General features: G+C 41.3%; 1 protein-coding gene across 1 annotated transcript; it reads left to right on the top strand.

The window, feature by feature from the left end:
• Window positions 1–12,709: 12,709 nt before the first annotated feature.
• On the top strand, window positions 12,710–16,386 carry LOC133899997 (serine carboxypeptidase-like 45). The gene is made up of 10 exons (XM_062341062.1): window positions 12,710–13,183; window positions 13,536–13,637; window positions 13,802–13,897; window positions 14,243–14,335; window positions 14,417–14,496; window positions 14,654–14,935; window positions 15,031–15,158; window positions 15,263–15,355; window positions 15,776–15,893; window positions 15,981–16,386. The coding sequence occupies exons 1-10, from the start codon at window positions 12,931–12,933 to the stop codon at window positions 16,134–16,136; spliced, it is 1,401 nt and encodes a 466-aa protein (XP_062197046.1). The 5' UTR covers window positions 12,710–12,930; the 3' UTR covers window positions 16,137–16,386.
• Window positions 16,387–18,758: the final 2,372 nt, after the last annotated feature.

Genomic DNA, 18,758 nt, shown 5'->3' with positions numbered 1-18,758 from the left:
TGACCCAAGAGAGAAGGAGCGATAAAAAATAATGATGTTAAAAAAAGAAAAAGGACAGTGTCCAATCATCTAGACAGATTTTGATAGGGATTTGATATGGCAGATTTACAGCTTGGAAATTAAAACAAGAGAAAAGCCACATAGGTTATGCTGCCTTGGTCAGTCATCACCGGTGAAACCGTGCGAGAATTGGAATCTTTTTCAGTCCAGGCTGCCATTGCATGGCCTGGTGCGGAGTAGCTAGGTACTACTGCCACGGCAGCATTGCATAAGTGACTTGGAATCCCAAGAAAAGCGATGCATGAGGTGTTATCCTCTTTCTCGGATGAATTATTGCTGTCCTTCCTATTGGATGATGACATAGCAAAGCATATGGGAGTGTAGCAGTAATAGTGTCTGTATGTATGCATTTGGGGCATGCATCGGCTGATGGTGAAATGTCTGGGAGAGAGTAGGAATTGTTGGCAAAAGTGGTGCATTGCACGACAAAGAAGGGGGAAAGGAGGGGCTTTGGAAGATTCATGTAAACTTTTGCAAATTTGGTTGTTTCGGGGTCCTTTAGGTTTCTAAGAAATTTTGGTTTAGTTCATTGATGGATATACGTCGATTAATTTGTCTGCTATTAATTTGTTCCTCATCGCGACTGGAAATGGGTGTTTCAATCGTTAATAATAGGTCCTCCTAATCTGATACTGAGCACGGTCTTCTTTTTTATTCTTCTAGTCATATCACGATCTTGGCAACCATGTATAACATACTCCTTTCTCATTGAATGTGTGGTTTCCACTGTCACGCTAATGTTGTTTGTGCCTTTCGCCTTGCACAATAAAAAAGTATCATCAATCATCCTAAATGACCATTTCATTTAGCCGGATTAGTTAATCTCCTGTATGCAGATGCTGGAATAATATTATTTCATCATTAAAAAACAATATTGACAAAAGGTAGCTAACTAATACCAATACTACATAATCAATCTTATATATCCAACCATCATTACTGATTTCTAATGGCCCGACAGTGATGAGACATCACTACCGGTTTATAAGATGCGTGGGAAGATATATCATCGTGGCTTATGAACCGATAGTGACAAGGTCATCATTACTGGTCGATGGCTTAAGCCACCAGCCATGCCAGCTCCCTCATCACTGTCGGGTTAATCTATCGATCGGTAATGATAGCAAGGCATCACTGCTACCTGGTTATATGAGTCGATAGTGATATCTCGATTGTATAAAAGTCGTCCTCTTCTTCTCTAAGCCCGAGCACAATAGAAAGGAGTTCTGTTCTTGCTCGGCGATGGTTATTTTTGGTCACCAAGTTCTTGGGGGCTTCAAAATTTTGAGAAATCCTCATGTTCTAGGTGTTTCAAGGTATATAGCTTGATCTCCATTCTATTTCTAGTTAAATTTTTATTTGCTAAATTGCTCTAGATTTTGAAATGATAGAGATGAACCTATGACCATGATGTTTTAAGATAAAATAGATGCAATTATACCTCATTTATAATATAGAAGCTTCAATTAGTAGCTTATGGTGGAAGTGTCTTTATTATTGATTTAGATTAGCTATATGTATGAGCATATTTATTTTTGATTTCTAATGAATTAGAAAAATTAGTCATAAAATTAAGGTATATAACATGCTTCAATTATATATTTTTTATTTTAATTAATCAGAAAGCCCCAATATAGAAACGTTAGGATATTTATTTTGATTTTTAATGAATTAAAAAAATTAGCCATGATATTTAGGTATGTAGTGAGCTCCAATTATATTTTTTATATTTTAATTAATTAGCAAGCTCTAATATGGAAACTTTATGTATGAGCATATTTATTTTGATTTTTAATGAATTAGAAATTTTTGCCATTATATTTAAGTATGTAGCAAGATCCAATTATATTTTTTATATTTTATTTAATTAGCAATCTCCTATATAGAAATTTTATGTATGAGCGTATCTACTTTTAATTTTTACTTAATTAGTCATACATAAGGGTTGAATAATAATGAAATTTTTTACATATGGCATCAATAAATACTCATCGGAAGAGAACATGAAACCATACAAAATGTGGCTCTTCCAATCCGGATCAATTGTCGGTAGGAGATGGCGGGATAATTTATTTATTGGTGATTGTAAAATCTTTTAGATACTTTGAATATAGATTTACAATAAGAATATAATTGTAGATGGACAGAAGATGAATGTACGATACGAGCCGTGTGAGTGCATAGCACAAGAATGGCGTGAAGTATTTCCCGGTAGCAGACGTGGCGTACAAGTTAAACACATAGTCTTAATACATATGTTGTCCATACGTCGATTGTGAGAATAAGAAATAATTTTTCATCATCCAGCAGATACATTCCCATTTAGTACTAAGGGGCTTCATGTATGACTATACCCGTTGAACCGAGCACGATAAAACTGAGATCATACAGGAAGAGCAGCACATTAACAGAAGACGAAGACTTTTGCACTGATATGCCGTCTGACGAATACACCGATATGTCGCCTGTCAAAGATACGTTGACTGACGACGATGACGATGATCTGGAGCAGATGTTGCGTGATGGGGAGGGGACTTCACGAATGAAAGAAATTTTTAAAAGTTTCAGCGTATGGTAGAGAACTCTAAAGTACCGTTGTTCTCGGGCTACAAGAAGGAGCACACAAAGTTACATATTGTGCTTTCTTAGCTACAATTGAATGCAAACAATGGATGATCTGATACAAGCTTCATAAAGTTGTTATTGTTCTTGAATAAATTATTTTTAAAAAGAAATATGCTACCAAAAACACGTACCAGACCAATCAGGTTGTGTGATCATTAGGATTAAAAATATAGAAAATATATGCATGTCTAAATGATTGCTTGTATAAATTGTACTAGTAAGATATCCTTGACGTGTTTCTAATCAGAACGTAGACTCTGTAAGTGACTTATATATATAATTTACGTTATATAATCTTATACATTGAAAAGGGAAAAGAGGGGCTTTGGAAAATTCATGTAAACTTTTGCAAATTGGGTTGTTTCGGGTCCTTTAGGTTTCGAAGAAATTTTGGTTTAGTTCATTGATGGATATGCGTCGATTGATTTCTTTGCTATTAATTTGTTCCTCATCGCAACTGGAAAGGGGTGTTTCAATCGTCAATAATAGGGGTTCATGAAACCTGACGTGTCATATTTACATCGATCTGACATCATTCAATTGAACTTAATTTCTAAAGCATTATTTGATCCTATGCTTTTAATAAATAATCATATAAAAGTCAATAATGAGTAATAATTCTTAACTTACAACAAGTTTGAAAAAAGAAAAGAAATTAGACTAGTAGAAGATAAAGTAACAAATCGTAATACCAAGTCCTTTTTTTTTTAACCTGAAATCGTTTATTCTAGTATCATGGCCCAACCCGATACTGAGCACGGTCCTCCTAATCTGATACTGTGCACGGTCTTCTTTTTTATTCTCCTTGTCATATCACATCTTGGAAACCATGTATAAGATACTATGAGGAACGAGATTTATGATTAGAGAGGTGAATAAATGTCTCAAAAAATTTCTTACGAATTCAATGATTTTCTCCTTTTTATCATCCAATGCACCTCAAAACTCAAGCAGAAGTAAAAATTAAGAGAAATTTTAACATGAAAAAATCGAGGAAACATGACTTTATGAATGATATATGAACCATATGTTATATTTAAGATCAATTCATATGTCATAGTACTCGAAAGGTCATAACTAGCAAAGAAACAAGAAAAGATTAACATCGAGTAACGAAACTCTTCAAATTGATTGTCTAGATGCAAGAGAATTTAAAATCCTATCACATAAGCTTGTGTATGCAAAAATTTTATACCTCTAGTAATAAGAAAAATAATCTCACAATGTGCTAAAATTTCAGCCTAAAAACAAAAACGAAAATAAAAAACAGAAAGGAAAAACTTACACATAAGGCAAGGGAACCAAAAGAGGGAAACTAGAAGGAGGAGAATTCAATCATATGAAACAAAATAAACTTCATTACTCATAGAGATCAGCCATATTTTAGGTGGATTACAAAGATTTACATCTCAAAACTCTCACCTATTACATAGGCTAAACATTCATGCTCCTCTCTACTAAAATCCGAACATAATGCTCTCATATGGGTAGCACAAATGGCTCAAATGACTGGTTTTCCCTCTCACATAACCCTACTCTTATATTTATAGGTCTAAGAAACTTGACCCTTAAGTTTTCTAGTTTTTTCTCAAAATGCCCATATTTTGTAGTACACTTCTACTTACCACTGAGGATATTTTAATTTATTTTCTTCTCCATTCATCGAGGAGTCGTGGCACATTTATGACTTAGCTTCGTCTCGACGCAAGCTTCGCGATTGTGACACGTACTCATCCAGTCCTTCCACGGTTTTGAGGCAGCCAAACCGTAAAACCCTAGCACGTTTCTCAAAGCGTGACTAGCCGCCACTTGCTTCTACCTGAAGCTAGCGCTCTAATGATGACGCGTGTCCTCTGTCTTGTGATCTTGACCATCGGTAAGTCTCTCATGCTCCTGATTTCTTGGGCCGCTTTGTCACTTGCACCGGTACCCCCTTCGCTTGACTTTGTCAATATGCCATCTTCATCCTCTGTTTCATGTTTTGCTTGACCTTCATGTGCACAGCTAGGATCACCCTTGACTCTATCCAGCACTTCTTGATCGGTCGACACCAAGCACTCACTTAGCCCCGATCACCCGCCGTCGACTGCAAAGTTGCATCCGTCAACTGCACACCTTGAAACAAGCAAACATATTTCTCCACACTCTAAAATATCTCCAGATTAGCGCAAAAAATAAAAAAACTTCAATTCAGAGCACATCCTGTAGAAAACGTAAACACTGAATATTCTGGTGTGTTCTGCTCCTAAACATCGGGCCATCTTATGAATCTAAAACTATCTGTTTCAGGAAAATTTTGCTCTCTGCAAGAAAAAGTCCGGTGAAATCTTCCGGTGATCTCATATCCATCACCAGATAATCGGGTGTGTGCTAGTCCACCGAACCACCCTCCTGCAATCTGAAAGGACAATGATGTCGCCTAGAGGGGGGGTGAATAGACGTTTTTACAAAAATTCAACCCTTTCTACCGTTGGCCTAAACTTGCAGCGGAATATAAACTAACGAGTTTTTCACAAGAGAAAAACCTAAATATGCTAGGCTCAACTAGTGCACAATCACCCTAAATAAGTGTGGAAATTACAATCCTAAGGTGACAAAAATTACTCAATTCTACCAAGAGATATGCAATAAAACTTAAATTGAAAAAGGCTGAAAATACTGTTCATATGCCTGAAATTACTGTTCACCGGAGACTCCGGTGTAGTCCGGATACTCCGGTGTGTACAGGTCCGGAAACTCCGGTAAATGCCGGATTCTCCGGGTTCTGTACAGAACAGAGCCCGAAACTGAATGAAATAGATGTGTAGAGAGTTTTAGCTCAAACCAAGTGATGTCGTGTGTTCCCGGAGATGATTCCAAGTAGATCTACGAAGAACCTACACTCAAATACACACAAACAAGTAGATCGAGCAATATGCACAAAGATTTGAACAAGAACTCAAAAGTAAAGAAACAAGAGAGGAGACACAAGATTTGTTTCCCGAAGTTCGGATTCACCACCGTGAATCCTACGTCTCCGTTGAGGAAGCTCCAACGAGTCGGGTCTCTTTCAACCGCTTTCCTCGATCCACTCTTGATTTCTTCCCTTGCGGAGGCGAAATCGAGCCCTTCACAAACTTTCCCGCGGCTCACCACAAGCACGGGAGCTCACCGGCGACACCTAGCCGGCTAGGAGGCTTCACCTCCAAGAGTAACAAACGCTTCGAGAACTTCTTGTCAAGAACTCAAGTGCTCAAGATTGGATTTTAGCTCACTTGCACTCAATCTTCCAATCTCTCAACCCAACTCACTTTTCTTCTCAAATCACACACTAGAATGGAGTGGGATGGAGTTCTTTTGGCTCTAAAAAGTGTTTCTTTCGTGCCCTTGCAGCAGCCCCAAAGGATGGGGTGAGTAGGGTATAAATAGCCAACTCCAAACAACTAGCCGTTACTGTTTTTGACAGAACTGACCGGAGTATCCGGTGAACACCGGAGTATCCGGCCCTAAATCCAAATACGGCGTCAGAACGGTCACAGAATGTGTCAGAACTAGCCGTTATGCTCTTTTCTGGACTTTTACCGGAGTATCCGGCCTACACCGGAGTCTCCGGTCGGCACTTAACCCAGAAAACAGCCCCGAAGACTTCCCGGAGTCTCCGGCCACTCCAGGTACCGGAGTATCCGGACTTCACCGGAGTATCCGGACCTCACCGGAGTCTCCGGCCTTTCCAGGTACCGGAGAGTCCGGTCTTCACCGGAGTCTCCGAGTACAGCACAGCTGACCTCCGAAAAACGGCGATAACTTTTGATCCCGGAGTCCGATTTCGACGATTTTGGACTCTATGGAAAGCTTATTCAGAGGGCTACTCATCCCAACTGAATTCATGACCTAAAACACAAAGGATCAAATTAGGAACACTCCAAAATCCATTTTGGACACTTCCCCACTTTCCGCTCCGGACTCTTAACAACAAACTCTCACTTTGGGTTTGGTTGGGAACTCTTGAGCACTGAGACGCGACAATTAGCTCACGTTGCATCCCTCTTAATAGTGCGGCATACATATACTCAAATTCAAAGATAAAACTCATTTGAACCACTTTGAGCATTTGAAAACTTTCAAGTACCGCTTCTTTTTCTTTCAAACCTTGAGGGTTACCAACTTCCATATATTCTTCACTCCATCTCTTCTTGATTCTTCATATGATTGATGTGAATCATCCATAGCTTCCCATAGCCTCGCACGGTCCATCGGCGCAAAGCCTTCACTCGCTCTTCACCACCGCCTTGGTCCTTCGGCGCCAAGCCATTTGCTTGCCCTTCACCACGGATGGTCCATCGCAGCCGAGTCTTGCTTGCCCTTCACCGTCTTGCCATAGAAAACCACTTTGTATTCGACATCTTCAATGAATTCACTTTTTCATATATGGAGTCCACTCTTGTTCTTCACTCTTGGCATATATGATTTCAATTCAACTTATGCCTTTTTATGGATCCTAACCCCAACTCACTCTCAAGTACAAAGTACATGGGTTAGTCCATAAAACCTAAATGGCAACATTTATACCTTAAGTTACTTGATCTCCACAAGTAACTTATTAGCCTTCATGCATATTGTCAATCTTCATATAGAACCTAACCCCACTCATTCTTAAACACATAGCACACGGGTTAGTCCATAAAACTCTATTAACAAGTCATACCTTTAGTTACTTGATCTCCACAAGTAACTTAGCATTCAAGCTTATTGCCAATCTTATTGAGCTTCTTCTTCTTCTTATGAGCATCACTAAAATCTGAATGACTTTTGATGCAATTCTTTGAACTCATGGCATTTCTCATCCATGCATCACCTATGGAACAACCTACTAACAAACTCAACACCATTGTTAGTCCATAGGTATTGTCATTAATTACCAAAACCACACATAGGGGCTAGATGCACTTTCACAATCTCTCTGCAACAAAGGTTTGGTGCATTATATAGTGTTCACAATTATAGTACTGGACTATCTAGCGTACATAATCAAACTTGGCGTCAAAAATCTCCTCTCTGCAGAAAATACTCCAACGCTCTCAATGTCCATCACCGGACCATCCGGTGTTATCTCTCATTTTTTGCTTCAGCATTGAAAATGCTTCGGTGATACCCTCCAGTGTAGCCACCATATTCACCGGACCTTCTGGTGCATTAATCTCTAATTTTGCCTGAAAAATTACTCTCTGCAAGAAATAGTCTGGCGAGTACACACTGCGCACACCGAAACTTCCGGTGAACACCGAAACATTTGATGTTCACACTCGAATTTCCTGTATGTGTAATTTTTTTACATACAGAGAAGAATTCGTTAATTGCAAACACTACCAACTCGAGTTAAACATGAAAAAAAACAAGAATCCATAAACATATGTTAACCAAGTTCAAGAGACATCAACCGTTATGAATGTCTCATTACATACAAACTGAGTCACTCCTTTTGATTTCTCATACTCCTTTCTCATTTAATGTGTGGTTTCCACTGTTAAGCTAATGTTGTTTGTGCCTTTCACCTTGCACAATAAAAAGGTATAATCAATCATCCTAAATGGCCATTTCATTTAGCCGGATTAGTTAATCTCCTGTATGTAGATGCTGGAATAATGTTATTTCATCATTAAAAAATAATATTAATAAAAAGGTAACTAGATATTCTCCTTTGCATGCCTTGCTTACAGAAGGCAAGTGATCTTCTCTGGCTTTACTCCAAAAGATCATATATAGCGTGAGCTCACTCACAGTATTAACAAGCCACAATATGTCCTCTGCACACTTTCAGTAAGCATGAATGAAGACAGGGCAGATATATATCTAGATTAATCAGTGCCATCTTTTCAGACCCTCCTGCTGTCTGTTACTTTTGTTTGCTTAGTTTTTGTCCTAAAGCAGCTGGGGTGCAGCTTGTATTAACTCAATAATTTCATGGGGTTGCGTGCTTAACCCTTAAAGGGGTTAAATACATATACAACAAACAGGATCCTTGTTCTTTTAAAAAATAAGGTTAGACATTTATTTGTTGATATTGTTGGTTGATAAAGTTCGATAAGCCCATAAATTTGAATAGCGTAGACCTGACTTACGAATCAGGGGTATAGTTTTTTGCCACAAAATCAGAGGTGCATTGCAGTGGTTCCACAAATAAAATCTTCACTGTTGTACAAGATGTGGTAGTTTATTTTGATTTTTTTTTGCTGAGCAATTAGGGACGTGGCAGTTTATTTTGATTTCTAGTACTATAAAAATTGCGAGACCTGCAAAATGCAAATGCATTTAATATTAATGCAATTTCGACAATATCATGGAATTTATACATAGTAGTCCAACCATGAAAGTACATATTAGTAGAGACACAAGTACTGATTGAGGAAACTCTGCTAGTAACACTAATAAAGCTAAGAGGGACAAGCCTGCCTGATTTCCTAGTATATCCCGGTCTGGTCACACGCACTGAGCATTGCTGCTCCTTTGTGGTTCTGTGGATAAGGTTGAATATGGAAAGGAAGTTGGAATCTTGGAATATCTTGGTGATTGCATGTGTGATAATAGTTATTTCCTCTAAAAAAATTAGGTAAACAATGTGCTTAAAAGCCCATGAGAGAGAGAGAGAGAGAGAGAGAGAGAGAGAGAGAGAGAGAGAGAGAGAGAGAGAGAGAGAGAGGAATGCTCAGTGGACAATCTCTCAGCAAGAAAACAAAGATGTGGGGGTTAATATTCCAGACAGCAGCTTCATGCCTCCCCTGAATGTCTCTCCCAGGATAAAAACAGACGCATGCATCCATATGCAAACCGTAATTAGTGCATGGTTACATGTTACTCCAGGCCAACAGTAGGCATCACCTATATATGGGGTTGTATCGTTGTACGTGCAGTATTTTTTTGACAGATTGATTGGAGCAATAGAATTTCACGAGATTTATTTGATCGAGTTTGCGTCGGTGCACCTCCTTTAGAAAAAAAAAGTTTACTGACCATAAATCAACAGTTGATATATGGATCGAGCAAATCTATACATACCTTTTCCTATTCAAGAAGTTTATATCCTTTTTTATTTAGTTCTTTGCTATTTTGATAATGAGTATTTGAGTCCAAATAGCATAAAGTGTTTCTGTATGAATAAACGTATCAAAAGTATTTTTCCATTCTTCCGTTCTCAAAAATTGCAGCTGCGTTAAGGTTATTTTTTCTGTTTTTAAGCCCATTTTCTATTTTTTGAATACGGGTCCATGAATTGTTGAACGTCAAGAGCCACATGATTACATGAGCACTTTCTGTGTTGAAGGGAGTGCCATGACATGGACGAAAAGCAGAACACAGTTGCTTCAATCCACAATTTAGGCCAATCTTTCGATGGCAGCTAATACAACCTCCGAATTAAATTTTAAAATGTGTTAAGGCATTGGTCGCTCCCTAGAGCGGCACGAGCGGCCCTATACCCCCACTGTCACCTCTCTCCTTTCTCTCTCTCTCCTCGCCGCCGCCTGAGCAGGCTGCCAAAAGCCTGTGCAGCTACGAGAATGGTGGCGACAGGGCTAAATCGTAGTGTCGCGTGGGCTGTATGAGCCCACTGAAGAGACCATAGCCAATCAGAGTGTTGCTTCCTGCATCCACGGGAGGTGAGGTTGGCCAGATCCACGGTTATGCATGATTGACCGGATGCAACTCGGTGGTGGTCGATTGCGCGGTTGGCTGGCTCTCCGTGAGATCCCGCTCATGACTCGTGCTTCGGTGGCATGATCTTCTTGCTACACGCGGGTGACCGGATCCAGGTCTATGGTGGCCGGATCTGTGTGGCCGGTCGGCTTCCACGCATGGTGGTGCGGAGCTGTGTGTTCTCGTGCTTCGGTCTCTGGTGGCGCGTCGGGTGTGGCTTGCGCGGCTCTGCTGTGTGTTGCTCACTTCATTATTGAAAGTGATGTGTGCGCCGCTGGGGCGCTTTGGTCTCGGTGTTGAGGGAGAGGTGCACGCTGGTAGGGAGGCTTGAGTTGAAGCTGCTGGCTCGGTGGCCACCAGGCGTCTGGTACGATGGGAACACCTTCTAGCACACTCCGCTCTGGTGCCTGCTACATGGGCGCGCTGCTACCATGGTGCCTGATGTGGTGACCATCGTTGGTCCTTGTGGCTAGATCCGGCGTGGTAGTAGGTGTTGTGTCCACGGCCTGCGTGGTGGCTCGCCGCAGGATGGGCGGCGGCAACAGCCTGGTTTCATGCGCTGAGGACCAGAGCATCCCGAAGTGAGTGTCCGACGATGCCGATCTGGCGTGCATACAACACGTGCGGTAGGGAGGTACGAGTGTTCTGGGTGAAAACCTTCAGGCAACGACGGCACTCTTCGGCGTTGCCGAGGTGGCCCTGCTTGGCCCACCCTTTTGGAGAGTTCTTCAAGTGAAAATCCATATTTGGCTTGCTGAATCAGGCGACGACTTGGAGACGTTGCTTTGGAGTTCTTTCTAATGTTGGATGTTTGCCGGCATTGAAGCAAATTGGTGGCAATGATGACACCTTTCGATGAAGTCAGAGCTCCCGTCTGGCTGTGGTGCTAGTTCGGCGCCTTGGGGTCACCTTGGGGTCTGCGAGCCTCACAGGGTGATGCAGTGGTTCGTTCGGATCACATGACGAGGCTTTTTGTCTCCTTGGAGCTGCACTCCATGGCGGGGGGAAGTCGAAGCTGCTACGTCGTGGGTGTGCGATGAGCTTGGCAATGATGACGTGAGGTAGATTTGTTCTTTGGGGATTGTGTGCGTGAGGTGAAATGATATCGAGGCAAAGGCTGTGGCCTGCTGTGGTGAAGTTAGAGCTATTTTGTCGTATAGCGACGAGCTTGGCAGCGATGACACGCGATGAGCTCTGTCAATAATATGGTAATATTATGGTGCTTAGTTTAGTTTAGACGGTCTCGGTAAATCTTCTCATGTGTGGTGTTGTATTTTGTTTCACTCCCTCGTAGCTTTTTATTCTTTGCTTCTTCTTAGGATAATGAATGAGCAACTTTCTGCTCTTTCGTCAAAAGACTTGCAGGTAAGTGACACATTACAAGTACCAACACACCTGCATTGGAAGCAGACTAGAGATCATAACATCCAAATGCATTTTCATCTTTTCATGAAAAGAAAAAAAGCTGGCCTCCTGGACCTATTTCTTGTAACTGTACGAAGCTTATACTATAATGCTACTGTACTAATATAGTATTCTTTTTCTTGCGAAGAGGAATATTTTAAAAAACAAAAAAGTGGTAGAAAACAAATTGTCACCTTGACCTGTTGCTTGTGAGTCATGACACTGAGATGTGGGGAGCAGTGCCCACTATTCCTGCACACGGCAGCAGTATGAACAGAAGTTACTGTGGAAGCCCTAGCTAAAAAGCCTACTTTCTGTAATCCAGCAAAGGCTTTTGCCCTTGGTCCATCTTGTCTCTCTTCTCCTCTCTCTCTCATGTCGTGTGGCCCACTAAACTATTCATTTCAGATTTATCTTTCCAATATAATTCTTAATGTTTCATCACTGGGTGGATCAATGTGCACACAGATGGACAATTATCTCTACTGGCTGGACATGAAGAATTTTAGCTTAAATTTGATACTAACACTTAGTACTTTGTTCTGTTTCTACCTACTATTTTGTTAGTGCCTTGTTTCTCAAATTATGCACATGCAGTTGCAGCATCTTACAGCTAATGTACGGACTATAGCTCACAACAAACCTTGCTAGTACTTTGTGCCTCACACGGATCATCTACAATGTAATCAGAAATGCCAAGGCTAACTTTTGTAGAACTAATGCTAGTGCTAGTTTGACAAGAAGATGTAAGTACAAACTGAAGTCTGAACATCATACTTCTAATTCTTGCCATTCATGAGTAGCTGTTGAACGTTGAAACCAATCGACTTTCAGAAACAGTTAACTACTATTACTTCAATGCTGATCCTGAGAACAAATATATTTATTTAGCAAAGACTGACCAACACACCAGCAGTCCTAACAAAATGTACCTTTTATTCCCTTTCCCCCTGCTATATATTCTAGTGCTCCAAGCAGTGTGGCTTTGCTGCATCTTCCACTGCCACTCTCCCCCTCCTCCCACTGAATCATTCATCTTTTGAAATATTTTTATTTCTCCTCTCAAGGCAAAAGAGCACACTTGACTCTTGCCTTCCTCACCATCCAATCCCTCCTCTCCTGCTCCAGTATCTCTCTCTCTCTCTCTCTAGCTCTATCGCTCCCTTGAAGGCAATGCCAGCTCCAGTATTCTCCAACAGGCCATTGGCCTTGGTACTTGTGCTCATTGCTGCACTGTGCAGTCTGGGTTCTTGCAATGGAGGTGCAGACAGGATCAGGAGGCTCCCTGGGCAGCCTGAGGTGAGCTTTGAGCAGTACTCAGGCTACATTGTTGTGGATGAGAAGGGCAAGAGGGCTCTCTTCTACTACTTTGTGGAGGCAGAGGTTGATCCTGCCACAAAGCCCGTTGTCCTCTGGCTCAATGGAGGTGAGTTTTGGCTGAAATCTGGATGCAGAATCGACTCATTTTGCGACTTGGGTGCAGTTTCTTGCTGCTCTGTTTGGAATTCTTTTGATTTCTTAGTGTTCTAACTACTAACTTTCCCTCCTATATGTAATCCAGTTCATTGCTACTCTACCTCTACCTGGTCTGCATTTTGTAGCTTCTTCTTTCATTGGAACTATTCTCAACCAAAACTCGCTTAATGTGGTTCACAGTTTTTATTTGCTAAATTTGTGTTTTCCCCTGTTTTGCTCCTGAAATCCTTGATCCCAATTTTTGTCATCTACTTCTCCTTCCTTGCTCTTTTTGAGATTCCTTTGGTTGAATGGTTTTGCAGGGCCTGGGTGCTCTTCCCTTGGTGTAGGGGCCTTCTCAGAGAACGGCCCCTTCAGGCCTAGTGGGCAGGTGCTGGTGAAGAATGAGTACAGCTGGAACAAAGGTGAGTGTGTGTGAGGCCATGAGTGCATCCTCTCTGCCTTTTTCCTGCAAACTTTGCATGCTGCTAGTTCCAATTCTTGACCCTTTTGCTGGCCCAAGAAAGTTGCACATGTCTTTGTTCTGGGTTGTGGTGGTGGTGTGATTTTGCTGCTGAAAAAAATGCAGAGGCCAATGTGATTTACCTGGAGACACCGGCTGGTGTTGGGTACTCCTACTCTGCTGATGCTGCTTACTACCAGGGTGTGGATGACAAGATGACAGGTACTGAATTTTCATGGTTTATGTTATTTTTTCCCCTTTTGGATTCTTTGCCTCTGTTTCTGATGATGCTATTCTTGACTAGTGTACTGTTCATGTGTGTTAGATTGCATCTTTGCATATACATCTTTTGTATGGAACAAAGAATAAGTGCTGCATTAACATTTCTATTTTTGTTTCTCTGAATAAGCATCACGAAAGTAGCAATTTTCTCGTTGAAGAAAAATACAAAAGTAGCACAAACATGTAAGAAGGCATGCTCTTTATTTTGGCTGATAGCTATGCATGTGACTGGGAGTGATCATGAGCTCCATCTAACTTTTTCCTCTCTCCACTGAACGAATGAAGCAATGGACAATATGGTGTTCCTGCAAAGGTGGCTCGAAAAGTTCCCACAGTACAAGGGCAGAGAGCTCTACATTGCCGGAGAAAGCTACGCAGGTATACACATATACAGCATCTCATTGATTTTCCATCGTTTTTGTTTTGGTTAAACGTGTTCTTTTCTGGATTGCAAATCAGGGCATTACATCCCACAGCTCGCCGAGGCCACGGTCGAGTTCAACAAGAAGGACAGGATCTTCAACCTCAAAGGCATTGCTGTAAGCAAACTGAATCTGAAACTTCTTATAGTTTTTTTTAACAAAATAATTGAATCTGAAACTCTGATGCTGCTGCTGCTGCTGCTGCTGCATCAGTTTATTTCTTGTTCTGACTTCAAATTACACTGACATGCTTGGTCTTCTGACACCTGATCAGCTGGGCAACCCGGTGCTGGAGTTCACGACGGACTTCAACTCCCGCGCCGAGTACTTCTGGTCGCACGGCCTCATCTCCGACGCCACCTACCGCGTCTTCACCTCCGTCTGCAACTACTCCCGCTACGTCTCCGAATACTACGGCGGCTCGCTGTCGCCGCTCTGCGCTAGGGTGATGAACCAGGTCACCCGCGAGACCAGCCGCTTCGTCGACAAGTACGACGTCACCCTCGACGTCTGCCTCTCCTCCGTGCTCTCCCAGTCCAAGATCCTCACGCCGCACGTACGTATCTCCATCGATTGCTCACCGTTGTTCCTGAATTCAGCTGCGACCTCTCTTGACTGAACTCTGAAGTGGACGGTGTTGTGCTCGTGCAGCAGCAGGTCGGGCAGCGGATCGACGTCTGTGTGGAGGACGAGACGGTGAGGTACCTGAACCAGAAGGACGTGCAGGCGGCGCTGCACGCGAGGCTCGTCGGCGTCGACAAGTGGGCGGTGTGCAGCAGGTACCTATTGATTTGCAGCTGGAAAAAGTTGGAAATATAATGTGTTCTAGGACAGTTTTGCTTCCATTTACTGTCGGAACAGGGCTAACTGCTGTTTCTACCAGTGTTCTTGAGTACGAGCTGCTCAACTTGCAGATACCGACCATCGACATTGTCGGATCGTTAGTCAAGTCCGGCATCCGGGTGCTAGTTTACAGGTATGAAAAAGATTAAGATTCGAAGTTCTTTTAAATAAGTGTCGTACAAATCATATAGTTCAAGAATCTCTTCAGAGGGAAGAACAAAAGAATTGGAAAACTGAATCTAAATACAAGTCCTAAACCTCTCTACTTTTTCACCTTTAACAATGTACAAAAATACCTGAACTTTGTACGTGGGACCTATGAATTTTGAGGAAACAAAAAGTTCAAGAATCTCTCAGCATCAACACTGCTGCACTAGTATTCGATATGCATCAACTTTACATGTGAATAAATTGAAAAAAGGATGGGAAAAGCTACTCTATGACTTAGCACCACTTTGCATCAGGTTTAAACCATTTGCACCTGAACCTTTTCTTTTGGATGGTCCTCTGAACTTTGGGAATCACTTTACAATTTTTCCTTGAAAATTTGCAGTGGCGATCAGGATTCAGTGATCCCGCTAACGGGGAGCAGGACGCTGGTCCAGAACTTGGCGCGAGATATGGGCCTCAAGACGACCACCCCGTACCGGGTTTGGTTCGAAGGGCAGCAGGTGACAGCACAAACTGATCACGCATCTAGCTGCAAACCGAAGAACATTGTGACATTTCATTACCGAGTTCATGATCTGCATCTGCAGGTTGGAGGATGGACTCAGGTGTACGGTGGTGGCACGCTGTCCTTCGCCACCATCAGGGGAGCCTCACACGAGGCACCGTTCTCGCAGCCCGGGCGGTCGCTCGTGCTCTTCAGGGCCTTCCTGCAAGGCCAACCTCTGCCAGAGACCTTCTCATGATGAATGGATGTTTCATTTGCAATGCAATGCAACTCTGAAGCAAGTTGCTGGTTCCTGCTACTGCAAGGGGTTTTGTACTGTAACTGTGTGAATGTGTTTGATGTATTTGCCTCCTGCTGATAGCGGTTTGAAGCTGCGATAAGCGTGGTGTTCTTACGGTTTTGGTCCCTGTTTCTTCTGTATCCGAGGCTCGGCAATTGTCTAAAGAAGTTGAAGGAATTGTGTCTCGGCGTGTGTTCTTGTATGTAAATTTGCTCCTAGTGCTGCAACCTTGCATATTCTTGGACATGTAGAGTGTGAAACGAAAGGAAGAACTCGTAGCAATGTTATATCAGTACATTCTGAAAGAGGTTTTTTTAATATTATAATTTTGTATGGAAATTTCAAAAATAATACAGAAATACCAAAATTTACAAAAATAATACCTATTCGAGGCATGTTTCTGCGAAAAACGAGTTTTCGTGTCCTCAGCACGTGAAATCTAGGTTTTCACGGCCTCATCATGTGAAATCTGGGTTTTCACGGTCTAGATATTCGAAAACTCCTGTGGAATCCCCATGTGGGCGCAGTAAGGTGATTTCACAGTCTGAAAGTGCGAAAATTAGTTGTCGCGGCCTGAGAGCGCGAAAATAGGTTGTCTCAGCCTCGGCACGCTAAAAATACTGACATGTCAGAGTTGTCACGGGCTTGGCGCTTGAAAACCGGAGGTTTTGGTGTCCTGAGGCGTGAAAACTCTTTGCCCTTATACGCGTGGCCCCTCTCCTCTCAGTGTCATTTGCGTTTTGTGCGATTTGCATTCAGCCGAGTGGATTGAGAGAGAAAAGAGCGAGGAAGAAGGAGGGGAAGAAGGAGGAAGGAGAAAGGAGAGGAAAGAGAAGGAGGGAGAGGGGCCGGAGGAGAGGAGGAGAGGAGGAGGAAGGAGAAACATCTTTATTGGAAGGTGAACTTTTTTTTATGTTTTTCTTGTTTGTATAAATAATGTAAAGTAGTTTAGAAAATTTAAATGTAATATTAGTGTAGTTTAGAAACTTTAGTTTATTTGTAGAAATTATAGTGCGATGTAAAAATAGAGTTAGAAAATAGTTTAGAAAATGTAGTTTTATTGTAGAAATTGTAGCATCGGTGTGAAATAATTAATATTAGGTTATAATTATTAGACAGATGCAATATTTACTATAGGATAGATGAGTCAGGAAATAAAATACAGATTTTGTAATGCTATCATAGGTGTACAATTTAATTTGAGGTATTTGATAGTTGTAGATGTCCATAGAAATAATAAAATTATGTTGTAATTATTATACGTATGCAATATTTACTTTTGGATATATGAGTGGGGAAGTTAATTATAGAAGTAATAATGGTATTATAGATGTGCAATTTAATTTGAAGTATTTGTTGGACGTTATACATATTAGATAGATGTAACATATAATTTTATTTGGGATATTTGTTCTAAGTTTAGTTAGGTTTTGTACAGTTTTTTAATACACAGTAACTTACGTATTTAGGCTGAGAATAATTTCATTGCATTTAAAATTATATCATGCCATAGATATGTCTTGAGTACTATAGGTCTTAGAGTAAAGTAAATATTTTTTACGTAATATTTATCTTTGTAATATAGCTTTAGAAATGTAGTTATTGTTTGCTACATTTGATGTTAGTCACATGAAATTAACTTGGTAATTTATTTGATATATTTATTTTAGGTAACAGTTATGTTAAATACTATAACTCTTAGAGTTTTATATGGAAATGACCAAATCCGTAAAGGTCCATCGGGTGTTGATTTGAGCAATTTTCTGTTTACTACCATTGAGCACCCAAAACCCTAAGGGTACAAGGATGAAGGAGATGAGAATATGGTTCACCCAATATTTTCAGTTAGACTCTAACATTTATTCCGTTATGGTGTATTGCATGTGGACTCGTACGTTTGATCTAGTTTGTTGGGAGTTGAAACAGGTGAGTCGGACGGAGAAGTTGTTGCAATAGTTGGAGTGGTGCCGACGTCATGAGGCTAAGTTTAATATACTAGTGCAGGCTTGTCCAAGAGAAGCGTATGACGGTAGCAGTGCAGCGACACTTGCAGAAGTAGTGGATAGGCGGGGGAATGCAGTGGCAAGGGAAGAAGTTGAGTAGCGGCATAAGGCTAAGGAAGATGTTGTTGTGCATAGGCAAGCGATAGAGGTTGAGGGTCAGGCTGATGCGGAGGAGGAAATTAAAGAAATTATTATTGATCTTGAGAATGTGGACCGTAATGTGGTACACAAGGAACAATCTTTACTGCAATATGCAAATGGGAGGATGATGACAACAACAACAGTGATGACGACAACGATGATGCGTCCTCTAAAGCTACCATCCCATATCAATGGAACTTGCATGAGAAAGTGAAGATGCAAGTTATAGAAAACCATGATTCCCATTGGGAGTATGAATCAACTATGGTTCACCTAAATCAGGTCTTTTCCAATCGTCCTGAAATAAAGTATGCAGTGGCACGGTGGGCAGTGACATTACACAAGAAGGTATGAGTTACTATGTCGACCCTAGAAAAGCACAATGTGAAGTGCATAACTCCTAGATGCAGCTTTTATGTTCATGCATACAAGCCAA

Source organism: Phragmites australis, chromosome 19 (genome assembly GCF_958298935.1).
Source record: "Phragmites australis chromosome 19, lpPhrAust1.1, whole genome shotgun sequence".
In the NCBI taxonomy this organism is placed as follows: domain Eukaryota; kingdom Viridiplantae; phylum Streptophyta; class Magnoliopsida; order Poales; family Poaceae; genus Phragmites; species Phragmites australis.
Note: the sequence above shows the minus strand (reverse complement) of the source record. Positions and strands in the feature narration are given on the sequence as shown.